Source organism: Perognathus longimembris, chromosome 28 (assembly GCF_023159225.1).
Source record: "Perognathus longimembris pacificus isolate PPM17 chromosome 28, ASM2315922v1, whole genome shotgun sequence".
In the NCBI taxonomy this organism is placed as follows: Eukaryota; Metazoa; Chordata; class Mammalia; order Rodentia; family Heteromyidae; genus Perognathus; species Perognathus longimembris.
The window spans coordinates 59,443,284-59,467,326 of NC_063188.1; the positions used below are offsets into that span (position 1 = coordinate 59,443,284).

Sequence of the window (24,043 nt, forward strand, 5' to 3'; positions counted from 1 at the left end):
TCGGCCTGGGTGTATGGCTCAAGTTGTAGGTTCCCTGCTACGCAAGCACAGGTCCCTGAGTCCAAAGCTACGTGCTGCAAAAAGGAAAACAAAGGGGAAAAGGTAAAAATACTTATCATATGATGCAGCAGTTTCATTTTTTTTGCCAGCCCTGGGCCTTGGACTCAGGGCCTGAGCACTGTCCCTGGCTTCTCTTAGGCTCAAGGCTAGCACTCTGCCACTTGAGCCACAGTGCCACTTCTGGCCGTTTTCTATATATGTGCTGCTGAGAAATCAAACCATGGGCTTCATGTATACGAGGCAAGCACTCTTGCCACTAGGCCATATTCCCAGCCCCCAGCAATTTCATTTTTAAGTACATAGATATCCAGGAGAAATAAAAAAATTCACACAAAAATATTTACATGAAAGTGGTAAAGCACTAGCCTTGAGCACAAAGAGGCTCAGGAACAGCACCCAGGCCCTGAGTTCAAGCCCAGGCCTGGAAGAAAACAAAAAAAAGGAAGAAGGAAGGAAGGAAGGAAGGCAGGCAGGAAGGAAGGAAGGAAGAAATGAAGGAAGGAAGAAAAAACAGAAAAAAACTTTGCATGAATATACATAAAGCATTATTTATCATAACCAAAAATGTAGTACTATCCAAATGTCTATCAACTGATGAATGGTTAAATAAACCATGTTACATCTGCACTATGGAGTATCTCTAGAAATAAAGAAGTACTGCTACACACTACAACACAAAATGAATCTTGAAAACATGTACTCAATGGAAGAACCTAATTATTATAGGTCACATATTGTATGATTCTGTTATATGAATGTCCAAAGAGACAAAGCCATAGTGACACAGGCAAGTATTAAAAGGATGTGGAAGAGTGACTGATGACAAGTATAAGATCCTAAAATTGATTGTGGCAATGGTTGCACAACTATACATTCACAAAAAAAAAGAATACATTGAATTGTATACTTGGAATGGATGAGTTGTTTGGTGTCCAAATTGTATTTCAAAGTTTTTTTTAATGTGGAAGAACAGTTTAAGGGCTGGGAATATGGCCTAGTGGCAAGAGTGCTTGACTCGTATACATGAAGCCCTGGGTTCAATTCCCCAGCACCACATATATAGAAAATGGCCAGAAGTGGCGCTGTGGCTCAAGTGGTAGAGTGCTAGCCTTGAGCAAAAAGAAGCCAGGAACAGTGCTCAGGCACTGAGTCCAAGGCTCAGGACTAGCAAAAAAAAAAAAGAAGACTGGGAAGAAGAACAGTTTAAGTCAGTAATATTAGCCAGCTGAGTACAAGTCAGTCTAAGTGAAGTAGATTTAAGTTTAGTCCAGCATCAACTCCATTTTCTGTTCTTTTTTCCTCAGGACTCCATATCATCCATAGCCTAGATGAAGTGAATTTCATACAGAATCTTGTGTTTTACATTGAAGCTGCATATAAAACTGCTGTAAGTACTCATTTTAGAACGGATTTTAAACATATAATGATTTTGGCTCTAAACTCCCAGACAGCCTATCCCTTCTCTTAAAGCTGCCTTGCATACTGAATTAATCTAAAAGGTTTCAGGCAAAAGTTGTCTTCACTATTTGTGTGTGTGTGTGTGTGTGTGTGTGTGTGTGTGTGTGTGTGTGTGTGCATGCGCACGTGCGCACACTCATGCTGGGGCTTGAACTCAGGACACTCAGCTTTTTTGCTTAAGGTTGGCTCTCTACCACTGGAACCACACCTCTTCTTTAAGAGGGGGATTTTTCTGGGTAATTGGAAATAAAAGTTTCATGAACTTTTCTGCCTGGGCTAACTTTCAACCATGATATTCAAACTGCAGCCTCCTGAGTAGCTAGGATTGGATAATAGATGTGAGCTACCAGAAACCAGCTTCATTATCTTTCTTTATTAAGATCTATCATCCTCTGTTTGCCTTCTACTAAAAGGGGTACAGAGATAAGGGGGCCTAGATGGCATGTTTTCTTACATTCCTCTCATCCTTAGTATTTCATGACATATATTTGACAATCGGAGGCTACATATGGTGTTACTTTAAAGGTTTCAAGTCTTAAATAGGGTTAAAATGGCTGTAGAATATTATGGGCCTGTTGGCTACATAGACATAAAATTTAATCAGGAGTTTAATATTATTTGCAATAAGTGACTCAGCACTTACCATGCCAAAAATGTCTTTACAACAATCATGTTAGGTATATTCATATTAAATGACCATAATTAATATCTTGTCTGTGTAAAATCTTAGGTTAGGTGTCATATAGGGATGTATGGGTCTTCAGTCTAACAGAGGCAAGTTTTCATTGCTATTGTTAATTCATTAATTTCCCACACTAAAAATAATCCAGATGTCAGCCAATAGGTAACTGGATAAACAAATTTTAATATGTCCACAAAATGGAATAAATAAAAAAGGAATAAACTGTTTATCAAAATGGAACCTCATGGATGAATTTTAGTTATTATTCTTAGTTGAAGAAGGTGCATAAGAATGTGCATATTGTTTGATGCCACTAACATAAAATACAAGAAATCTATAGTGACAGTAAACAGATCCCTGAATGCCTCACAACAGGAACAGAGGGAAAGAATTGCAGAGGGGCTTAGGAGACTTGTGGGGATTTTACAAGTGTCCTTTACTATAATAATAATAACACAAATGTAGGTCAAATATTAATTACATTTTGGTGTTTAAATATGTGTCATTTGTACACCATTTTGAACACTGTACAGAAACATATCTTCTCTGCCACTATGTTCCTTTTGTTCTTTATATATTTTATTGTTATTATAAAAGTGATGTACAGAGGGGTTACAGTTATATAAATCAGATAAAGAGTACATTTCCCTTGCTGTCTCCCAGTTTTTCCCACAAGTTGTGGGTGAGTACCACTGCTGCATTTGTTCACCCTTTGTCCCACCATTTCTGTGCCTGCCAAAGACAGATAAATGAACAAACAAGACAAAAGGAAAAGAAAACAAAAACAGCAACAAAGGAAAAACCTTGTTTCCATTTGCTGTGTTCCTTTGTCTTTTCTCTCTTCTCCACCCCTCCCCTCCCCTTCACTCTCCTCTCTTTCCCTCCCCTCTTCTTTCTCCTCTTCTGCTCTTTTTTGTGTCAGTACTGGGGCTTGAACTCAGGTCCTGGGCACTGTCCCTTCTTTTTTTTGTTCAAGGCTGGTGCTCTACCATGTGAGCCACAGCTTCATTCACTTCTGGCTTTTTGTGGTTCACTAGAAGTGAGAGTCTCTCAAACTGTCCTGGCTTCAAACTATGATGTTCAGATCTCAGCCTCCACTCAATTACAGGTGTGAGTTATCCATGCCTGGTTCTTTCCACTTCGTTTCTTTCTCTTTTTCCTTTCCTTTTCTTCTTTTCCTCTTCTTCCTTTGGAAGAAGCTGAGGATAGAATTTAGGGCCTCAGACAAGTTAGGCTATACTTCTGAATTATACCCTCAACCATCATATTCTTTTTAATTTAATCATTACATATAAATTTATTTACTATTGTGCTTTTCATATTTTTGCTGTAGATTAGATTTCAAACTAGTATCACTTCCTCCTGTCTGAAGAATTGGCCTTTAACATTTCTTGAGTCTAGTGATGATGAATTAGTTCAACTTTTATGTGGTAATTTCACTTTCATTTTTTTCACAGTGCTGGGGGTCTAGCTCAGTGTTGAGTTCATGCACTCCACCAAGCACTCTTCCATGAGCTTCCTTCCTAGCTCTCAGTCTTCACTTTTGTTTGTTTAATCTCAGGGCATCACAGTTACTCAGTTTGCTTGCTTACAGTTGATTGGTTGATGCTTTACCACTTGAGGCACTCCACCAGCTCCTTTTTATAATGGTTATTTTCTTTTTCTCTTTGTGCTAGAACTAGGGCTTGAACTCAGGACTTAAGTGCTGACCCTTAATTTTTCTCTGTTTAAGGCTGGTGCTCTATCACTTGAGCCACAACTCCAGTTCTGGCTTTTTGGTGGTTAGTGTCTCCATAAACTTAAGGGTCTATTTGAAAAAATAAAGCAACCACCCCCCACCCCGTCCAAAAAAAACCCCAAGGGAATCAAGTAGCAGAGCACTTGTCTAGCAAGTGCTGAATTCAACAGAAGATACTACCAAAAAAGTGTCAATCAAGATAAAGAAGACCTGAGGATCCACTACTAATTGGAAGCCACTAAGGAGACAAGACAAAGGTTTTAAAAGTAATTTTAGGGGCTGGGAATATGGCTTAGCAGTAGAGTGCTTGCCTTGCATGCATGAAACCCTGGGTTCCATTCCTCAGCACCACAGAAACAGAAAAAACCAGAAGTGGCACTGTGACACAAGTGGCAGAGTGCTAGCCTTGAGCAAAAAGAAGCCAGGGACAGTGCTCAGACCCTTAGTACAAGCCCCAGGACTGGCAAAAAAGTAATTTTAAATATTATTTTATATTATCATGATGATGTATAGAACTATTTTAAGAGTACACTTTGGAATGAGATTACGTGGATTCTAATCTTAGTTCTATCACTTATTATCTATGTGAGTGTTTCAATTATTAGCTATTGTGAGTCATGGGGTGTTGGGCCTGGGTAACTGCAGTTGTAGTCAGGACACGGGGGATGCAAGGCGAGTGAATCAATGCATACTTTATTCCAAGAGGGCCAGGGTTTATATAGGGTTAGAAATCAATTTTACAACTACAGGGTAAAAGATCAATACAGCATGACATTTGTCTCAAATACAAAAGTGGAGAAAGTTACTACTGTGAGGGCAGGAACTTGATACAAATGCTTTTCCTATTACAGGAGGTAGTGACTACAAAGATTGTTGATATCAAAACAAGGAACTATATCCAATCGAGGTAGAACTATAATTATCTCCTAGCTACTATCTCCTCAAGGCTAAACAACTTTGATCTTGACTTCTCCAAAGACTTGTGAAGAGACTTGTGAGGAGACTTCCCTATCTACAGTGAGAATGTAACACTAAAGGCAGCTGGTCAAGCAGGTCTCCTCAGGGAGACTTGCTAAGCAGGGGGGAAGGGAGATTCTCACAACCAAAGGTGGCTTCCTTTGGCCGGAAAACACAAAGGAACTCCTTACTGGGTATGTGTTCCCAAGGGCCTATTAGTGTGCTAATGAGGCTTCGGAGTAACCATGCTGGGGCTAAGTTTTTCCACTGGTTGGAGACTTTAATTCTCCAACAAGGGGGGTGAGTTTCTTACATTATCTTTGTATCTCAGTCTCATGTGCTACAAATGAATTAACTGAAGTGTAATAGACTCTATGGAGAACATAAATATTATAAAATGGATACTTGCAAGAGTGGGAGGCCAAGGGAAGATGGGTAGAAAAATGAAGTGAGGGAGAGAATGCAGGCAAGAATTCATTCTATATACCACAAAACTGAAAAAACTAAGGAAAGGAGTTGGGTGGGGGAGGCGTGAAGATTTTGAAGTAATGAAACAGATCAAGATGCATTGTATGTATAAATTGCTTTGTTAAATGGCAAAAAAATTCAAAACATAACCTAAAATGAAGATCTGTCAGGGAAGGGGTGGATTGGGAGAAGTAGGTGAGAACGTTGAAATGGGTGACATTGAGCGAGATGCACTGTATTCATAAACTGCTTTGGTGAATGGCAACTGCTTTTGTACAACTACTTAAAGATAATAAAAAAAATAGTCAAAACAAGGAAGATAATATACAAAGTACTTAGGTTGGTGCATGATATATTATCAATGCCAATATATACTAAAATTTGAGTGGATATTTAAGATACAATACGTGGCTGATGCTTTGGTTCCATTTCTTAGATCCCCTGAATATATGATACAGTGAAAAGCATTGAGAAACATCTCTAGATGCACTGAGTTAAATAGTTTTTAATCCTCCTCATGAACTGTTGAGATTTACAACTGTTGAGTGGCCCCAATAGGATCCCTGTAGGGATCACCAAACTCCTTGTTAACTATTTAACAACAATTAATTGGAAGTATATGTATGGAGAATTACCTACTGTGTTGTTAATTCAAGAATTGTGAATTTAGTGAGTGTTTAGTAGTTATGACTTGCTAATGGTATATTGGTTCTTTTATGCCAGGATTTTGGGATATGGGAACGGGGAGACAAGACCAACCAAGGGATCTCAGAATTGAATGCCAGTTCAGTTGGAATGGCGAAGGTAATTTTCCTTTCTTTTTAAAAAATAAGCTTAAGGGGCTGGGAATATGGCCTAGTGGCAAGAGTGCTTGCCTCATATACATGAGGCCCTGGGTTCGATTCCTCAGCACCACATATACAGAAAATGGCCAGAAGTGGCGCTGTGGCTCAAGTGGTAGAGTGCTAGCCTTGAGCAAAAAGAAGCCAGGGACAGTGCTCAGGCCCTGAGTTCACGGCCCAGGACTGGCCAAAAAAATAAAAATAAAAAAAAAATAAGCTTAAGTTAGTTATTTGGGGTAGAGATATTATTATTATTATTATTATTATTATTATTATCATTATCATTATATCTTTACACATATTTACATTGTATTCCAGTCAATCTCACCCCATCTATTACATGATTTTTCCTTCTTGTTTTTAGCAAGTATGAGTAAAGGAAGTCTTGTGTACCATTGCCATCGATAAAATATTTTTGTGTGTGTATACCAGTAATGGGGCTTGAATTCAGAGCTTGGGCATGGTCCCTTAGCTTTTGCACTTAAGGCTGGTGTTCTTTCATTTGAGTCACTGCTCCAATTACAGCTTCATGGTGGTTATATATAAGAGTTTTGCAGTCTTTTCTGCAAGGGCTGGCTTCAAACCAATATCCTCAGATCTCAGCCTCCTAAGTAGCTGGGATTATAGGCATGAGCCACTGCCACTGGCCTAGATACAGTCTTAATATGCATGTTGACCTTTACCAAACTATTCTTTTAAACCACATGTAAAATTCAGATTCTGCTTCATCAGAGATATTATAGTATGTTATTCTGGATATCTCTTTAGGCTCATTTAATGTGGAACAATATATTTCCATCTTTTGTTGTCTTTAATTATCTATGAACTTTTTAAAGAATGTAGGGTGGGCTTTGTCTTGCTTGGTTTGGTCCTGGAGATGGAATCTAGGACCTTGGATGTGCTCAATACACACTCTACCTCTGATATAGCAGCACCTTCAGGTCCCCTTCATCTTTTATTGCACATCTTCAGTCAGTCTTTTTAACTTTTAAATAGTTGTGCAGAAGGGTTTCAATTCAACATGTCAGTTTATGAGTATGATGCATCTTGATCAATTATTTTACTAAGGTGGTAGCATACAGATTTTTCTGCTACAGATTTTCTGTTTTTTCCCTTTGTTGTTAACAAGTTGTAGGTCAACTTTCTTCAGATACTAGTCAAGTGGGCATCATAATGGGGGAATACATACTTAAAATAGTACCCAACCTTTTCAGCAATTTAATGCAACACATATTCCTATTTTATTAAATCAAGAAAAGAAGATACTCTGCATTAGGAAGGGACTGTCATCTACTGCTAGTGATGGTCTATTGGAGTAACAATCATAAAAGGCAGTTTAGCATTATATTCCACAAAATGGTTCACATCCTTTGACCCAGTGATTCTGCCACTTGGAATTAATGCTTCCAAAGCAACTCAAAATGAAAACAAAGAACTCTTTATTAGCTTCACAAGCAGCCTACTGTATGCTGTGCTGTGTGCTTAGAATTGATGACAACACAATTCCTGACTTAAAGGAGTTTAGAGTTAGCAGGGGAAGTTTATCAGAATGCTGCTTCTTGTAGCCCAACATAAAAGACAACCTAAATCTCCAACAGTTGGTAAATGACCAAACTATTTCAGCCATATGAGAATATTATGCTGAAGTGTTTTCATAACATGGAAAAACACTTATGCTATACTATTAACTGTAAGAAGTAAAATGTCAAATGTGTTCTAGACTATACAGATATACCTAGAAAAAATGAATAGGAGCCATGGACAAACATTAACAGTGGTTGTTTGGGGAGATCTTTTGCTTTCTTCATACTTCACTTTGTTTTCAAAATATAACATTAGGCATATATTTTACTTTATGACCAGAAGATACATTTTGAAGCAAGGAATTAATAAATTCTATTTTTAAAAGCACTAAAAGGTAGAGTCTGGAAAAGTTCAATACTTAGAGGTAGAGAGTAGGATAATGGCCATCAGAGGCTGGAGTATAAGGAGGAGATGGTGAATTGTTGATCATGAGCTACAATGTTTCAGATCAACATGAGGAAGAGGCTTTGAAGTCTGTTGCCCACACCCAATAAAAATGCGTTGTGTATTTTAACAAAACACAAACTCCTGTCTTGCCTTATTGACTAATAACATTTTATTTAAAACTTGAATACAGTATTTTTCTAGGACATTCACCTCTCTGTTGAAAATCATCTACTTGGTACTGTCTAATGGTTGTTGTGTTATCATGTAGTCCCACAACTTTTAGCATTTTCTGTGGTTCTGGGGTTTGAATTTAGGGCTTTGTGCTTGCTAGGTAAGTGCTTTGCCAGTTAGGCCACCCCTCCAGCCCCATTGTCAGCATTCCTCATGTGCTAGTATTTTAGTTGGAGCTTCTCTGCTAAAAGAATGATTTAATATAAACTTGTGCTACATTCAAATTATTTTTAAAGTGTGTTTGCCTTGGTAGTGTTGTAAGCTCCATTTTAACCCTAAAACTCAGAAGCCCTTGAAGATAAAGAATGTTGTGTTTTCTGTTCTGTCAAACAAAAAAAGATATATCATGTGCATAGATAAGATACTACACTAAGGGCTAGGTGTGGTGGTGCATGCCTATCATCCCAACTTCTTGATGATTGAGGCCAACTCCTGGCAAAAAGTAAGTGAGAACTGCCCCCACCATCTCAGTAATGGTGGTGTATATCTGTAATCCCAGCTGCATAGCTATAGGTAGGAGGTCCTCAATCTTGAGCCTAGCCCCAGGTAGAAAGCACAAATCCACATATGAAAACAAAAAAGGGGTTAGGGGCATGACCTCAGGTGACAGAATGCCTGCCTAGCAGGCCCAAAGCCATGAGTTCAAAAAGATAAAACAAATAACCAGGATATAAGGAAAAGATACATTTCTGTTTTGTTTATTTTGCTTTATAGTACTTGGGGTTGAACCCCAGTTCTTTTGCATGCTAAGCTTGAACTTCATCATTGAGGTTACTCTTACTTTGCTTTTCACAGGCAGCCCTGGAAGCACTAGATGAACTGGACTTGTTTGGCGTGAAAGGTGGGCCCCAGTCAGTTATCCATGTTCTGGCTGATGAAGTACAGCATTGCCAGGTAAGGGAATAATGGACCATATTATAGCACATTTTATTCTTGCCCCAATTCAAACAGCACAGTCTTTCGTTTAAGGAGCAATGAATAACAGTATAGTATCTGATGTATTACCATGTGCCAATAAATGTTTATCACTAAGCAACTTATACTTAGATAAACCATTGTCCTTTTTTTGCCAGTCCTGGGGCTTGAACTCAGGGCCTGGGCACTATCACTGAGCTTCTTTTTCTCAAGGCTAGCACTCTTCCACTTGAGCTGTAGCTCCACTTCCAGCTTGTTGACGTGATACTGAGGAACTGAATCCAGGGCTCCATGCATGCTAGGCAAGTACTCTACCACGAAGCCACATTCCCAACCCCAGCTATAATATTGTCTACAAAATAGATATAGTTCTGTTCCCTTAACCAAGGTTATAAAATGACTCTACCATAGTATATGGAATTCTCAATTTCTGTTATATAAGAAACCAAGGTGTCTTCCTGATAATCTCCTTTTTTGAACATGTAGAGAAAATAAGAGATGCTAGATTTTGAGAGTTTTTTTGCCAGCCCTGGGGCTTGAACTTAGAGCCTGGGCACTGTCCCTGAGCTTCTTTTGCTCAAGGCTAGCACTCTACCACTTGAGCACAGTGCCATTTCCAGCTCTTGCTGTTTATGTGGTACTGAGGCATCAAACCCAGGGCTTCATGCATGCTAGGAAAGCACTCTATCACTAAGCCATATTACCAACCCATGTGAGTGTTCATACTACTTCCTCTGAAACAGTTTTTGTCCCTGGTTGGTAGTAATGGAGTTTTTAAACTCAGGGCAAGTGTTTTGCCACTGAACTATACCCTCAGACTCTAGGGTAATACATCATTTGAGATTATACTGTTAATGGGGTAAATATGCATCTCCATCAGGTTTTAGGATTGTTCCTAATATCCAAATATTTAAGTTTCTTCTCTCTGATTAGATGTACATGGGGTACTAATGAATATCAATTTGCTTTTTAATTTTAAAATCACAAAATTTAACATGGATATGTGGAAAGGCTCACAAAATAAACACCAGGAAATGGTTTCTCCTAAGGGGGGATTGGGATAAAGCAGAGAGAAGATGAATGGAGAGAAGAAGGAGAGAACACAGTCATAAAATTCAATGCATATCCTACAAAATTAAGAAAATGAGGAGCCAGATACTGGTGGCTCATGCTTGTAAGCCTAGCTACTCATGAGGCTGAGATCTGAGGGTTGCAGTTTGAAGCCAGCCCAGGCCAGAAGATCTGTGAGACTCTTATCTCCAGTTACCCACCAGAAAACTGGAAGTGACAGTCAGGCTTAGGGATGGAATTGGGAGGGATTGGAGAGAATGATGAACAGGGTGACATTGTTCAAAATGCGTTGTATTCATAAGCCACTTTGTTGAATGACAACTCATTGTACCACTACTTAAAGAGAACAAAAATATTTTTCAAGTTGGAAAGGCAATATGTTGGAGGTATAGGAGCTAAGCCCTCCCTGTTCTGTTTCTCAGCAACTACATTTTGTCTTAACTTTGTTCTAAATATCTGCTAATAGAGCAACAGGGCTGTAGGGAGGATGATGCTTTGTCTGTGAGCAACTGCTTAGAATCCAAATGGGGAAGCATTAAGAGTAGGCCAAGAAAGGAATATCTCTCTGTTGAATAGTGTTTAGGATTTTTTCTTCTAGAAGATCTCCCATGTAAGTCTTTTCAAACTAAATGTGTTTTACAGTGCTAAGATATTTCTTAATACACTGCATTTGAATTCCTTTCACTTAGTCTATCCTTAATTCGCTACTGCCCCGGGCTTCAACATCCAAAGAAGTTGATGCTAGTCTTCTCTCAGTGATTTCTTTCCCAGCCTTTGCTGTAGAGGACAGCCAGTTGGTGGAGCTCACAAAACAGGAGATCATCACTAAGCTTCAGGTAGGCTTGTTTGTCCCATATTTCTTCAAGGCTGTGACTTTAAGGGTAGGTTAGTGCCTTTAGGGACCAATATCAATGATTTAAAAACTTTTAGTTTTTTCTGAGTTGTCTTCCTTTTTTTTGCCAGTCCTGGGCTTGGACTCAGGGCCTAAGCACTGTCCCTGGCTTCTTTTTGCTCAAGGCTACCATTCTACCACGTGAGCCACAGTGCCGCTTCTGGCCGTGCTGGGGAATTGAACCTAGGGCTTCACATACATGAGGCAAACACTCTTGCCACTAGGACATATTCCCAGCCCTGAGTTGTCTTCCTGTAAGTAGTGTCTTTACAAGGATGTTAACAGCTTCTGCACTCATTGTTGAGGTTGCAGAATGATACAGCCACTTCAGAAAACAGCAGATTCTTAGAAGTTTAAGTATATACCTACCAAACTTACTCCTAGATAGCTACAGAAACGAAAACTTATACGAAAAGAAAAGTCTGCACACAATGTTTATGGTAGGTTTAGTAATGATTGCAAAAGCCTGGAAACTTTTAACAGAGGGACGAATAAATAGTTACCATACCATCCTGGTAGAATACTGCTCAGCAATGGAAAGGAATAAGCTACTAATCTGTGTGACAATATGGGTGATTTGTAAAAGTACTTTGCTAAATGAAAGACCAGACCCCAGAGACCATATATTGTATGATTCCCTTTATATGACATTCTAGAAAAGGCAAAACTCAAAGGAGAAAAACTGATTAGTAGTTGACAGAAGTTGGAGGGAGAGATCATATATGAAGACAGAGCCCTGGAAAATTTTGAAAGCAATGTAACAGTTCTCTGTGGAACTGTGCTGGTATACAAATGAATGAATGAATGAATGAATATACATATGTATATATGTACATACATACACACACATATAGGTTTGGACAAAGATACATAAATTGTATACCACTGGAAGAAAAGTTAAAAATTCAATGAGGTGTGATGAAAATAGTGGAATGCAACTTAAAACTGACTATATTTCAAATGAATTGAATGATCACCTTGAAGAAGGTAAAGAAAGTTGCTGACCTAAGCCTAAACCATAAATACTGTACAACACAGGTCAGTAAATTACAGCCTGTTGGCTGACCAACTGTTCTTATAAATAATATGTTATTAGAGCACAAAGTATGATATCAGTGCTAAGTAGTTGAAACAAACTGTAATATGACATGCAAAACCTAAAATATTCACTGCTTGGCATTTTAGTAACAAGTTTGTGAATTCTTGCTCTATTTAATAACATTTCTCAAAAAAAGATGGGTTAGCAACTGAGTACAGATGGTATCTCATACCCATAATCGACAACTTGGGAGTCAGAAATAGAGAGGACTGTGGTTTGAGGTAAGTCCAGGAAAAAAGTTAATTGAGACCCTATTTCAACAAAGCCAGGCATGTGGCAGACACTTGTCTTTCCCAGCTACATATAAGGTATAAGTAGGAAGAATGAAATCCAGGCCTTCCCCTGACCAAAAATGTAGACCATGCCTGCAAAACAATGAAAGAAAAAAAAGAATGGGATCTGGCTGAGAGCACTTGCCTTGCAAGCATCAGACCCTGAGTTCAAACCACAATACTGCAAAATAAATAAATAAATAAATAAATAAATAAATAAATAAATAAATAAATGCGTTGGTGTAGCAATTCTGAAAAAATTGTATACAAGCGCTGAACAAATAAGTAAATATATAGTTTATGTAGCAGATAATGAGAGCCAGTTTTCTCACTGTTAAAGCAGCTTTTAAAAAGGACCGTGGAGTGGGGTTCTGGTGGTTCATGCCTATAATGCTAGCTACTCAGGAGGCTGACCTCTGAGGATCATGGTTTGAAGCAGCCCAGGTAGGAAAGTCCAGGAGATTCCTCTCTCCAATTAATCACCAGAAAACCAGAAGTAGAGCTGTGGCTCAAAGTGGTAGAATACTAACCTTGAGCAAAAAGAACTCTGGATCAGCACCCAAGTCCTGAGTTCAAGCCCCAAGATGGACACCACCCCCCCAAAAAATAGGTTTAGTGGAAAGGCTAAAATCAACTCCTTGATGCTAAGTGGGAGTAGGTGGTACTAGGGTGAACAAACGTGTGTTTATGTAATGTAAAAATGTATGCCTACTTTTATATGTTTCCTAATTTTGTCCACTGACAGAAGCCAAAGATAGTGAGCACACCTACTATTATCCAAGTTTTGGTTTTTAAATATCATTCCCCCTAAAAGAAATCTGGAATTCTTAGAGAAGTGGTTAATTTGAGGACCAGAGCAGGTAAGATACAAGAAGACCCTGAACATCTTCTGGTTTCAGAAAGTATGAGTACACAAGAAAGGAATGGGACATGTCAACAGGACATGAAACTAAATGGAAAGTGATCCAGTGACTAATATAGGAATAATTTGAACAAAATAATTATTGTAGTATTAGAATACTCTGATAATAAATGAAAATATAAATGAAATATCTACACTTTCACACTGATATAAATAAGTGAAAATGAATAAACAAGAAGGAAGGGATTAATCTTTCTTTTTTTTTTGTTTTTTGGCCAGTCCTGGGCCTTGGACTCAGGGCCTGAGCACTGTCCCTGGCTTCCTTTTGCTCAAGGCTAGCACTCTGCCACTTGAGCCACAGCGCCACTTCTGGCTGTTTTCTGTATATGTGGTGCTGGGGAATCGAACCTCATGTATACGAGGCAAGCTCTCTTGCCACTAGGCCATATCCCCAGCCCGGGATTAATCTTTCTTATAGGAGAATTTTAATGAATAAATATTGAAGGAATGAAGGAAATAACGTTACCATTAGGTACATACCACAATAACAGTTGCTTCAAGTGAGACCTACTGATAGTAAAATCAATGAATGAAAGTATAAACAAAAAGAAGACATTTACTTAGGTATCTCCACCAGAAAACCCAACTGACACCACATTAAATCAATTAGTCACCAGTGACATTGTTTAATTCCTGCTACAGTGCATTGAGAAGGACCCGGGACCTCTGTGATGTCTTTTCTGGTACTGCATAATCTCAGTGTCATCATGACAAATGTCAGACATCTGAAATTATGGATATTCTACAAAATAACTGATAAATGCTTTTGAAATGTCAAGGTTATGGAAAACAAAGGAAGACTAAGGAACTGTCATAGATTGGAATTGACTCTGGAGACATGACAACAATGTGGGATTCCAAATCAGGTCCTAGGACAGAAAGATACCAATGGAAAAATCATTGGTATCCTAATAAGTTCATCCCTAAGTTACCACTTGAGCCACACACCAGCCTTTCAAAATTAATTTTTTATGTATGTTCTGTAATTGTGTGAAATATTAGTATTAGGGCATAGAGACTCTGTATTTTTATGACAGTCTTCTTTAAATGTAAAATTATCTGAAAATTTAAAAAATGCATTTTTTGTGCTGGTCTTTAGGCTTTTAAATTCAGAGCCTGGGTGCTGTCCCTGAGCTTTGTTGCTCAAGGCTAGTACTCTACCACGTAAGCCACAGCTTCAGATTTTGGTGATTAATTGGAGATAAGAGTCAAATGGACTTTGCTGCTCAGGCTAGCTTTGAAGCCTTATCCTAAAATCTCAGCCTCCTGAGCAGCTAGACTTATATGTGTGAGTCACCAGTGCCTAACTTATTTTTTTGCCAGCCCCGAAACTTGAACTCAGGGCCTTGGGCACTGTCCTTGAGCTTCATTTTGCTCAAAACTAGCAGTCTACTACTTGAGCCACAGCACCAGTTCCAGCTTTTTCTGTTTATGTGGTACTCAGGAATCAAACTCAGGGCTTCATGCATGCTAGGCAAGCACTGTACCACTAAGCCACATTCCCAGCCCCCTAGCTTATTTTTTTTGTAACTTTATTTTTGTTGCCAGTCCTGGGGCTTGGACTCAGGGCCTGAGCACTGTCCCTGGCTTCTTTTTGCTCACGGCTAGCACGCTACCACTTGAGCCACAGCACCACTTCCAGCTTTTTCTGTTTATATGTTGCTAAGGAATCAAAACCAGTGCTTCATGCATGCTAGGCAAGCACTCTACCGCTAAGCCACATTCCCAGCACCCTCCCCCCGCCAGCTTATTTTTGTTTTTAAGTGTCATGTCTGCAGTAGTGAGAGACTGGTATATGTCAATGTTGCCAACTATATATTTCTGATTAATTATACACGTTACCAACATACAAACTTCTGACCTTTCTTCTCTGTGTTCCCAGGGTCGTTATGGTTGCTGTCGTTTCCTACGAGATGGATATAAAACTCCTAAAGAGGTATATTTCTTGTGTAAATGTATGGTAGAATGATCCCGACACTATAGCCTCATTCAAAGAGAATATTTACCTCACAATGGTACTCAGGCAGATTACTAAACAGGATAACCTCACTTTATTTCTTGGATTTAGCTACCATGTCCTTAGTTTGTGGGCCTTTCTGGATGACATATTTTTAAAGAGGGTGCAGTCCAATCACCTTTTGCAGCTGGTTACTTACAGGAAAGAACTTCTTGATGGTCAGTGAACAAAAGCTTAAGCAAGGGGCTGGGAATATGGCCTAGTGGCAAGAGCGCTTGCCTCGTATACCTGAAGCCCTGGGTTTGATTCCCCAGCACCACATATATAGAAAATGGCCAGAAGTGGTGCTGTGGCTCAAGTGGCAGAGTGCTAGCCTTGAGCAAAAAGAAGCCAAGGACAGTGCTCAGGCCCTGAGTCCAAGGCCCAGGACTGGCAAAAAAAAAAAAAAAAAAAAAAAGCTTAAGCAAAATAGAACAAGTTTGATAAGAAATGTACTCAGTGCCTTACGTATGAAACTGTAACCCCTCTGTACATCATCACTTTGACACGAAATAAATTAGTTTTAAGAAAAGGCTTAAGCAAAAACAGAGCATTTACAGTTTCCAAGTGCCTCTGTAAATATATGATTGTTATAAAGGAAAAATGCTTTCCATCAGTACATCAAATAGGGTCCCTGTTATAGTCCATTTTCTGTTACCATTAGCAGATTCTTTGAATCTTCTCTTCCTGTTCCTCTCTTACTCCACTTTGAGGATTTATGAAGGCTCTATGCTTGGGCAGATGGCTTATTTTGGATAATGCTTTTTTACAAAGCTCATTTATAACTTATGTTTGATGTGTTACCTCTAGGAGGCTTATTCTCAAGCTCTGACCTCTAGTTGCCCTTCCAAGCCTTTCTATTTGTACATTCTACTACTACCTCAAAATTAATAAGTGTGAAACCAAATACACCTATACTGCAAGCCAAACCGACTTCTTCTTTATCCTCCTGTGATACATTATTATCCTAGTTCCATTACATAGAAGTCACCTTACAGTTCTCGCTAAGGGAAAAGGAGTATGTACATGTCCTTGCAGCCTTTCCTGTCTACTTTCTCTGAGTGATGAGACAGACTTTATTGTGTTCGTACTAGGATCCCAATCGTCTGTATTATGAACCAGCTGAGCTAAAGCTATTTGAAAACATTGAGTGTGAATGGCCGTTGTTCTGGACATACTTTATCCTTGATGGGATCTTCAGTGGCAACACAGAACAGGTAATGAATTGGAAAGAGCTTCTCAACCAACTCTCCTTCATACAGCTTCCTCTGTGAGTTAATGGCTATACTGACCCCGTGTCTAAGCAGGAGTCCTCTTGATGGGGAGAGACAGAATTGTCCCTTAGAAACTTGTAGTTCATACAAAAGCAATACTTGCAAAACTGTTCAGTGTAAGGGAACTGAATAAATCATGGAGGGGGGGAAGGGAAAGCGGGAGGGGGAGGGGCAATGAGGGACTAGGTAACAAACAGTACAAGAAATGTATCCAATGCCTAACATATGAAACTCTCTGTACATCAGTGTGATAATAAAAATTTGAAAAGAAAAAACTTGTAGTTCAGTATACTAAATTAACACCAGAGAGACGGAGTCACATCTTCTCTGGCTTCAATTCCAACCATTGAATAGCCCAAATATTGTCATTGACTTCTTCCATTTCTCTCTACATGAGAATAGTTTTTCTTTATACATCAAGGAAGATATCAAAAAATTAAAAATCTTAATTATTAAATATCAATTACACTACTATTATATAACACAAATAATAAAAAAGAAAATGATAATATAATTGGGTACAACATATTTAAAAATATTTAAGATAATAATGTTAAATACCCTGATTTGGACATTATACATAGAATGAGTTGTTATACTGTACCTCATAAAATAGTTTTTACAATATGTGGTGGCATCTGCCTGTAATCCCAGCACTGAAGAAGGCAGAGGACCATGAGTTCAAAGCCAGTCCAGGCTACAGAGACCATTTCAAGCAATGACAATAACAATGATGATTATGAGAACAATAATAACATTTTAAAGACAACTGTAAAGGGCTTTGAATTTTACATGTTAGTTCAAAGTACAGTCAGTTCTGCTATGAGACTAACCATTCCTAAAAACTCACCATACTATGTATGAATAGTCATAGTACTTAAAATGTTTGTAAGCAACAAACTGATAGGAACCTAGTAAAAATATATCTTAACATGCTAGCTGGTTAGGAAATACATAACTACCCCAATATATTACTTTTTTACCTTGAAAATGACCACAACCTGGTTTGTGCCTGTATGTGCCCTTGTACCTGCCAACCTGCCAGCTCACCCATCTAGCTCATGTGTCCATTGTATGAAAGGGGAAGAAAAAAAAAGGAAGGAGATAAATTAAAGAAACGTGAAACAGAGGAGAAGTTAAAAAACAATTTGAGGCCGGGTGGTGATGGTTTTCACCTATAATCCTAGCTACTCAGGAGGCTGAGACCTGGAAGATCACATTTTGAAGCCAGCCTGGGCAGAAAAGGCCACGAGACTCCACTTCAATTAATGAGCAAAGAGGCAGACTGGAGGTGTGGCTCAAGTAGTACAATGCCAGCCATGAGCAAGCAAGCCCAACAAGCTTGAGCCCCTACATTCAAGCCCTGGGACTTGCATGAAAACAATTAAAAAGAGGCCATGAGATAGAGGTGGGAAGGCAAATAGCTCACAGCCAGCGTAAGTTAAGAAGCTGTGAAGAGGGGTGAGGTTGCGACTGGTGGGAGAGAATAATGGAAAGGGTGACATTGATTAAGATGCATTATACTCATAAACTCAGACTGAATTGAAACCCCTTTGAACAACTACTTAATTTTTAAATATTAAAGTAAAAAAGAAAAGTGATGGAAGGATGACTAGATGCAGTGGAATACAAAGATGTAACTGCAGGTGTGTCCTGAGTTGTGTGCATGTGTGTGTGTTGCATATTTTTATACAGCTTACTTCAACTGTGTGCATTCTCAGGATCAAATTGTGCATAAGCAAATATGAAATTCATGTTTGTTCCTTAAACTGTCAAATGCGTTAAACAAATTTGTGTTTTACCAGGATCCTAGCTGAGCTGATGCTGTTGTATTGTGGCAGAACTGACTGCATTTTTCGAACTATAAGTTATAGTTTTGTTTTGGTTTTGTATTTTTATGAACCCAGGGTCTTGTACATGCCACACAAGTACTCTACTATTGAAATAGATCTCCAGCCACCTTATCCTTTTTACTTAGCATTTTATGTACTGCTAAGCTTCAACAAATTGTTAATGAACAGAAACCTCTTTATGCTAGAAACTAAATTTAGCAGGTCATACTGCAGTTGTAAAAGCCAATACTATGGAAGTTATGGTCATTTACACCTAGCTATTTAAATGACTGAGATTAGGAGCATTGTGGTTTGAGCCTAGCCTGGGCAAAAAGTTTGAGACCTCCTCATCTCAATCAATAAAAAAGCTGGGTGTGGGCTGGGGATATAGCCTAGTGGCAAGAGTGCCTGCCTCGGATACACGAGGCCCTAGGTTCGATTCCCCAGCACCACATATACAGAAAACGGCCAGAAGCGGCGCTGTGGCTCAAGTGGCAGAGTGCTAGCCTTGAGCAGGAAGAAGCCAGGGACAGTGTTCAGGCCCTGAGTCCAAGGCCCAGGACTGGCCAAAAAAAAAAAAAAAAGCTGGGTGTGAGTGGCACGCACTTGTCATCCCAACTATGTGGGAATCACAAGTAGAGGATATTGGCCCAGGCAAAAGCAAGACCCTATTTGAAAAATAATTGAAGCAAAAAAGGATGGAGTGTTTGATTCCAGTGGTACAGCACCTATCTAGCCAAGCACAAAGCCTTATGTTCATATAAAAAGCCAGTACATCTTTTCTGAGGAGTTTACTTAAAAATTGTTATTATAAAGATGATATACAGAGAGGTTACAATTTCAGAAGTCAGGTAATAGTGCATTTCTTTTTAGAAAATGTCACCCATTTCTTTGCTCTCTCCAAGTTTTTCCCTCTTATCCTTACCCACAAGTTTTATAGTTCATTTCCAACATAGTGTCCAATGAGTACCACTAGAAAGCCAGTACATTGTAAAGGTCAAGAAAGCATACTTAAGGTAGTCTTAAGGTAGTACATAGTAGATCAGACAGATCTTTAGAGACAGGCTGACTTGGGCTAAACCCTGAACATATATATATGCTTTATGATCTTCCAGCAGTTTGGAACCTCTTTAATCCTAATTTTCTTGTAAATGGCTTCAATTTCATGTATGCAGTAGGATGTTTGTTAAAGTAAATGTGTTCAATTATGCAAAAATCCTAGCCTAATATTTAGCCTACAACAAGAATTTATTAAATACCACTCCCTTTTCCTCTCCCTCTCATCTTTAACTTGGTTAAATTAGTTCCTTCTCTGATGATGGCCCTCTCTTAGGTCCCCACAGGAACCCTCTAAAAGTTTGTTTTTCCACCCCTCTTTTCTCTACAGGTTCAAGAGTATAGAGAGGCTCTTGATGCAGTCCTCATCAAAGGCAAAAATGGAGTTCCACTTCTGCCAGAGCTGTACAGTGTTCCTCCCAACCGGGTGAGTTGAGAGGGGAGGAGCCATAGCTTCGTAAGTCTGCCTCATTTAAGTCAAACAATTTTTACCATTTGTTTGTAGATGTAGGACAACTGAAATATTATTTCATTCCATTAGAAATAAATTGTAAGACAGTCTCAATTATGGAGCTATTATACAGTGAGATACAGTCAGGGCCAAATCTTATTCCAAGATAAAATCAGTAGGTGGAAGCAGAGTGAAACTCTGTGCAAACTCTCAGAATTTGCTCTTCCCTGCTTTGAGGACCGTAAACCAGGATTTTTTTTTTTTTAGTACAACAGGCTTGGAAAATGTAGTATGTCTTGTCTTCATTTTCCCAATGTGCCAGTTGGGTATACCATTGCTCCTGTTCTCTATTGTGAAAGAGCATAAAACATGGAGAGAGATAGTCATCATTTCTGATGTGGATGAAGTATCTAAGAGTTTATTTAAAAAATAGATTTCTGGCCTCCCTCATGCCTATTCAACCAGGATGTGCATTTTAATAAGATCCCCAGGTGACTTTATGCACATTACAGTCTGAGGAGTGAGGCTCTAAATGATTGTTATAGTGCTTGACTTCTCAGTGCATTGCCTGGGTAACTATATAGGTATGGCAACAAATCACAATGCACACTGGGCTTTTATTGTCTAGCATCACAGCCTTGTAGAACCTCTCATCTGGCCTCTTTATTTGTTCATCTAGGTTGATGAAGAATATCAGAATCCTCACACTGTGGACCGAGTCCCCATGGGGAAGTTGCCTCACATGTGGGGTCAGTCCCTGTATATTTTAGGAAGCTTGATGGCAGAGGTAAGAGGAAACATCAGGGCTTTCCCACCTTTTCCTGACTTAGTCACCAAGTAGTTCACAAGAATATCTTTTGTCTTTTTGTACTTTGCCTCAATTATAACTTCTCTTCCAGAGTGGAGAGCATGGCCAGCACTTGGCAAACATCTCTTGCTCCCTGGCAACCATGTTCCTCTTGCTCCACAGGGGTTTTCTAATTTTTCACTTATTTGGAGCTGCTTAGGAACCAAGCCCTAGATCTTTCCCTTGCAAAACTCCTCCAAGGGGCTGGGAATATGGCCCAGTGGCAGAGTGCTTGTCTAGCATGCACGAAGCCCTGGGTTCAATTCCTCAGCACCACACAAACAGGAAAAGCCAGAAGTGGCACTGTGGCTCAAGTGGTAGAGTGCTAGCCTTGAGCAAAATAAGCTCAAGGACAGTGCTCAGGCCCCGAGTCCAAGCCCCGGGACTGGCAACACACACACACACACACACACACACACACACACACACACACACACACACACACACCCCTCCTCCAAAGGCGGGATGGCTAGCTGATGCTACCTAGCTACTTGGGAGACTGAGATCTGAGGATTTCTATTCCAAACCAGCCTGGGAAGGAAAGCCTATAAGACTCTTATCTTCAATTGACTACCAGAAAAGTTGGAAATGAAGCTGTGGTTCAGTGGTAGAGCTCAAGCCTTGAGAAAAAAACAAAACAAAACTCAGGGACACCCAGACCCCAAGTTCAAGCCCCAGACTGGCACAAAAAACAAACAACAAAAAAAGCCTCCTCAGTGTCTTGTGTGGTGGGTGACTCATGAATGCAGTTGTGCTTAGGTATTGAATTACTGGATTAAGGTATAATCCTTACAAATAGTATAATGTTTCTCATTCTTCCATTCAGTTAATTGACTGTTTTAGGTACTCTGACAAGTGATTAGGAAAATGGTGGTCTTTTTGTTTTGTTTATTTTTTAATAAGAGCCTCTCCAAATGTTCCTTATATCAAATTCTGTTGAGACAACCCTTGATGAGGCACTTATCTGTATGTTAAGCTTTTTTTGTTTGGGGAAGAAAGGTCGTACTGGGGATTGAGTTCAGGGCCTCACAGTTGTCTTTCTTGCCCACAGCTGACACTACCACTTGAGTCACATTTCCAGCTCTGCTTTTTGCTGGTTAATTGAAGATGGTGACTTCGGAACTTTTTGGCACTAGTTTGCCTTACACTGTGATCCTCTAGATCTCACTTTCCCGATTTTGAGCATGGACCACCAGTTCCTGGCTCTATGTCCAACTTCTTTGTGTTATTTTCAGAAGGCTTCTCTTTCGCAAAAGTTTTCCATATCTACAGGCAAATCTATTTCCTTACTATACATTATGTTCATGTAATTATTCTGGAAGATCTTGGTTTATGGTTTGAGTATGCTTTTGAGACAGATTCTTTGACTTCATTATATGTGACCATTTATTTATTCTCTGCAGCACTTTTAGTTTTTGTTTTGTGTTTTTTCCTATGAGCATGTTTTATAATCTTTACTTGACATGAACATGAAACCAGCAATACTTGGCAGCATGCTTTGTTTAAAGCTATTCTTTCCTAGTGAAAACCTAATTTAACTAGATTAAGTAAAATAACAAAGGAGATATGGCTGGGCACCAGTGACTCATGCCTTTAATCCTAGCTACTCAGGAGCTAAGATCTGAGAATCACAGTTCAAAGCCAGCCTGGGCAGGAAGTCCGTGAGACTCTTATCTCCATTTAATCACCAGAAAACTGGAAGTGGTGCTATGGCCCAAGTGGTAGAGGGCCAGCCTTGAGCTGAAGAGCTCAGAGATCACCCTGGCCCAGAGTTCAAGCCCCACGACCAACAAGACACAGAGAGAGACAGAGAGAAACACACACACACACACACGCACGCACGCACGCATGCACATACACACACACAGAGGTGGCATTATTAGGGATAAAAAGAGAGTAGCTCATCTTATTTCATAAAGGATAGAACCTCAAGTGAAACTGGAGACACATGGACAAATGAAAATCAGAAACAATGGTTTAAAATAAGAATTGTGGACTGATGATCATATCATCATCATCATCATCATCATCATCATCATCATCATCGGTATATCCAGAGAAGATAGAGTAATAACCATCAACTTTCTGTTTCTTTATAATTTTTATCTAACCAAATTCCAAAATAAAGTATTTTGGCAGCCACTACAATGAACTACAATAAAGTTGATTTAGATGGAATTCAAACATTTTTATTCATGGAGGGCATTTGTTTCCTTTCTAATAACACCTCCCCTAAACCATTAGTTTTATTTATTTTTAGACCTAATAATCAGATTTTAAATTTGAGACAGAGTCTCTTGAACTTGAAATCTTTTTGCCTCTCTCAAATTCTGGGGTTACGGTATGTGTTACTACACCTTGCCTCGATAATCTGGTTTGGTTTATTTATTTATTTATTTATTTATTTATTTATTTATTTTTTGTGTGTATATGTTTTCTTAGGGATTTTTAGCTCCTGGAGAAATTGATCCACTGAACCGTAGGTTTACTACTGTACCAAAGCCAGATGTTGTGGTTCAAGGTATGTATTCTTATTCCCAGCAGAAATTTTGTACTCAAAGTCTGCTTAAGGACAGAGATTTTTGGGCCAGAAATTTGAGTTTTGTCTTCATTTTTTATTTTATTAGGTTTCAAAAAATATATAATAAATTTAGTTCAGTTTGGTTTCAAAATTACTGATACTCAAAATCAAATGAAGAATCGGTGATTCCATAGGATTCCAAGATATTATATCATATATCACACTCTTTGTTCCTGTCATGACATTTTAGCTTCCTAGATCTGTTTTCTCTCAAACACTTTTTTCTGCTTGTACTCCTTTTCATAACCTCCTATGGTTCTGTACCTACTCTCACACTCGATTATTTCTGTATTTACATATTTTGTATGGGCTTACTAGTGCTACCTCCTAGTATTATCTCATTGGAGAGTATGTCTAAGATCTACTTTTTTTCCTAATAATCAACTTAAATTTGAGGTCATCTCCTTATTGCAAAACACTGGGCTAAG

General features: G+C 39.0%; 1 protein-coding gene across 6 annotated transcripts in view; it reads left to right on the top strand.

The window, feature by feature from the left end:
* The window catches only part of Phka1 (phosphorylase kinase regulatory subunit alpha 1), a 116,255-nt gene that overhangs the window by 19,936 nt on the left and 72,276 nt on the right, over window positions 1-24,043 (top strand). For all 6 annotated transcript variants that reach the window (XM_048336066.1, XM_048336068.1, XM_048336067.1 and 3 more), the window contains exons 5-13: window positions 1,365-1,447; window positions 6,087-6,167; window positions 9,203-9,301; window positions 11,083-11,229; window positions 15,461-15,514; window positions 16,669-16,791; window positions 20,068-20,163; window positions 20,867-20,974; window positions 23,477-23,555. In XM_048336066.1, the coding sequence (XP_048192023.1) occupies window positions 1,365-1,447; window positions 6,087-6,167; window positions 9,203-9,301; window positions 11,083-11,229; window positions 15,461-15,514; window positions 16,669-16,791; window positions 20,068-20,163; window positions 20,867-20,974; window positions 23,477-23,555 (870 nt within the window). The remainder of the gene's footprint in view (window positions 1-1,364; window positions 1,448-6,086; window positions 6,168-9,202; window positions 9,302-11,082; window positions 11,230-15,460; window positions 15,515-16,668; window positions 16,792-20,067; window positions 20,164-20,866; window positions 20,975-23,476; window positions 23,556-24,043) is intronic.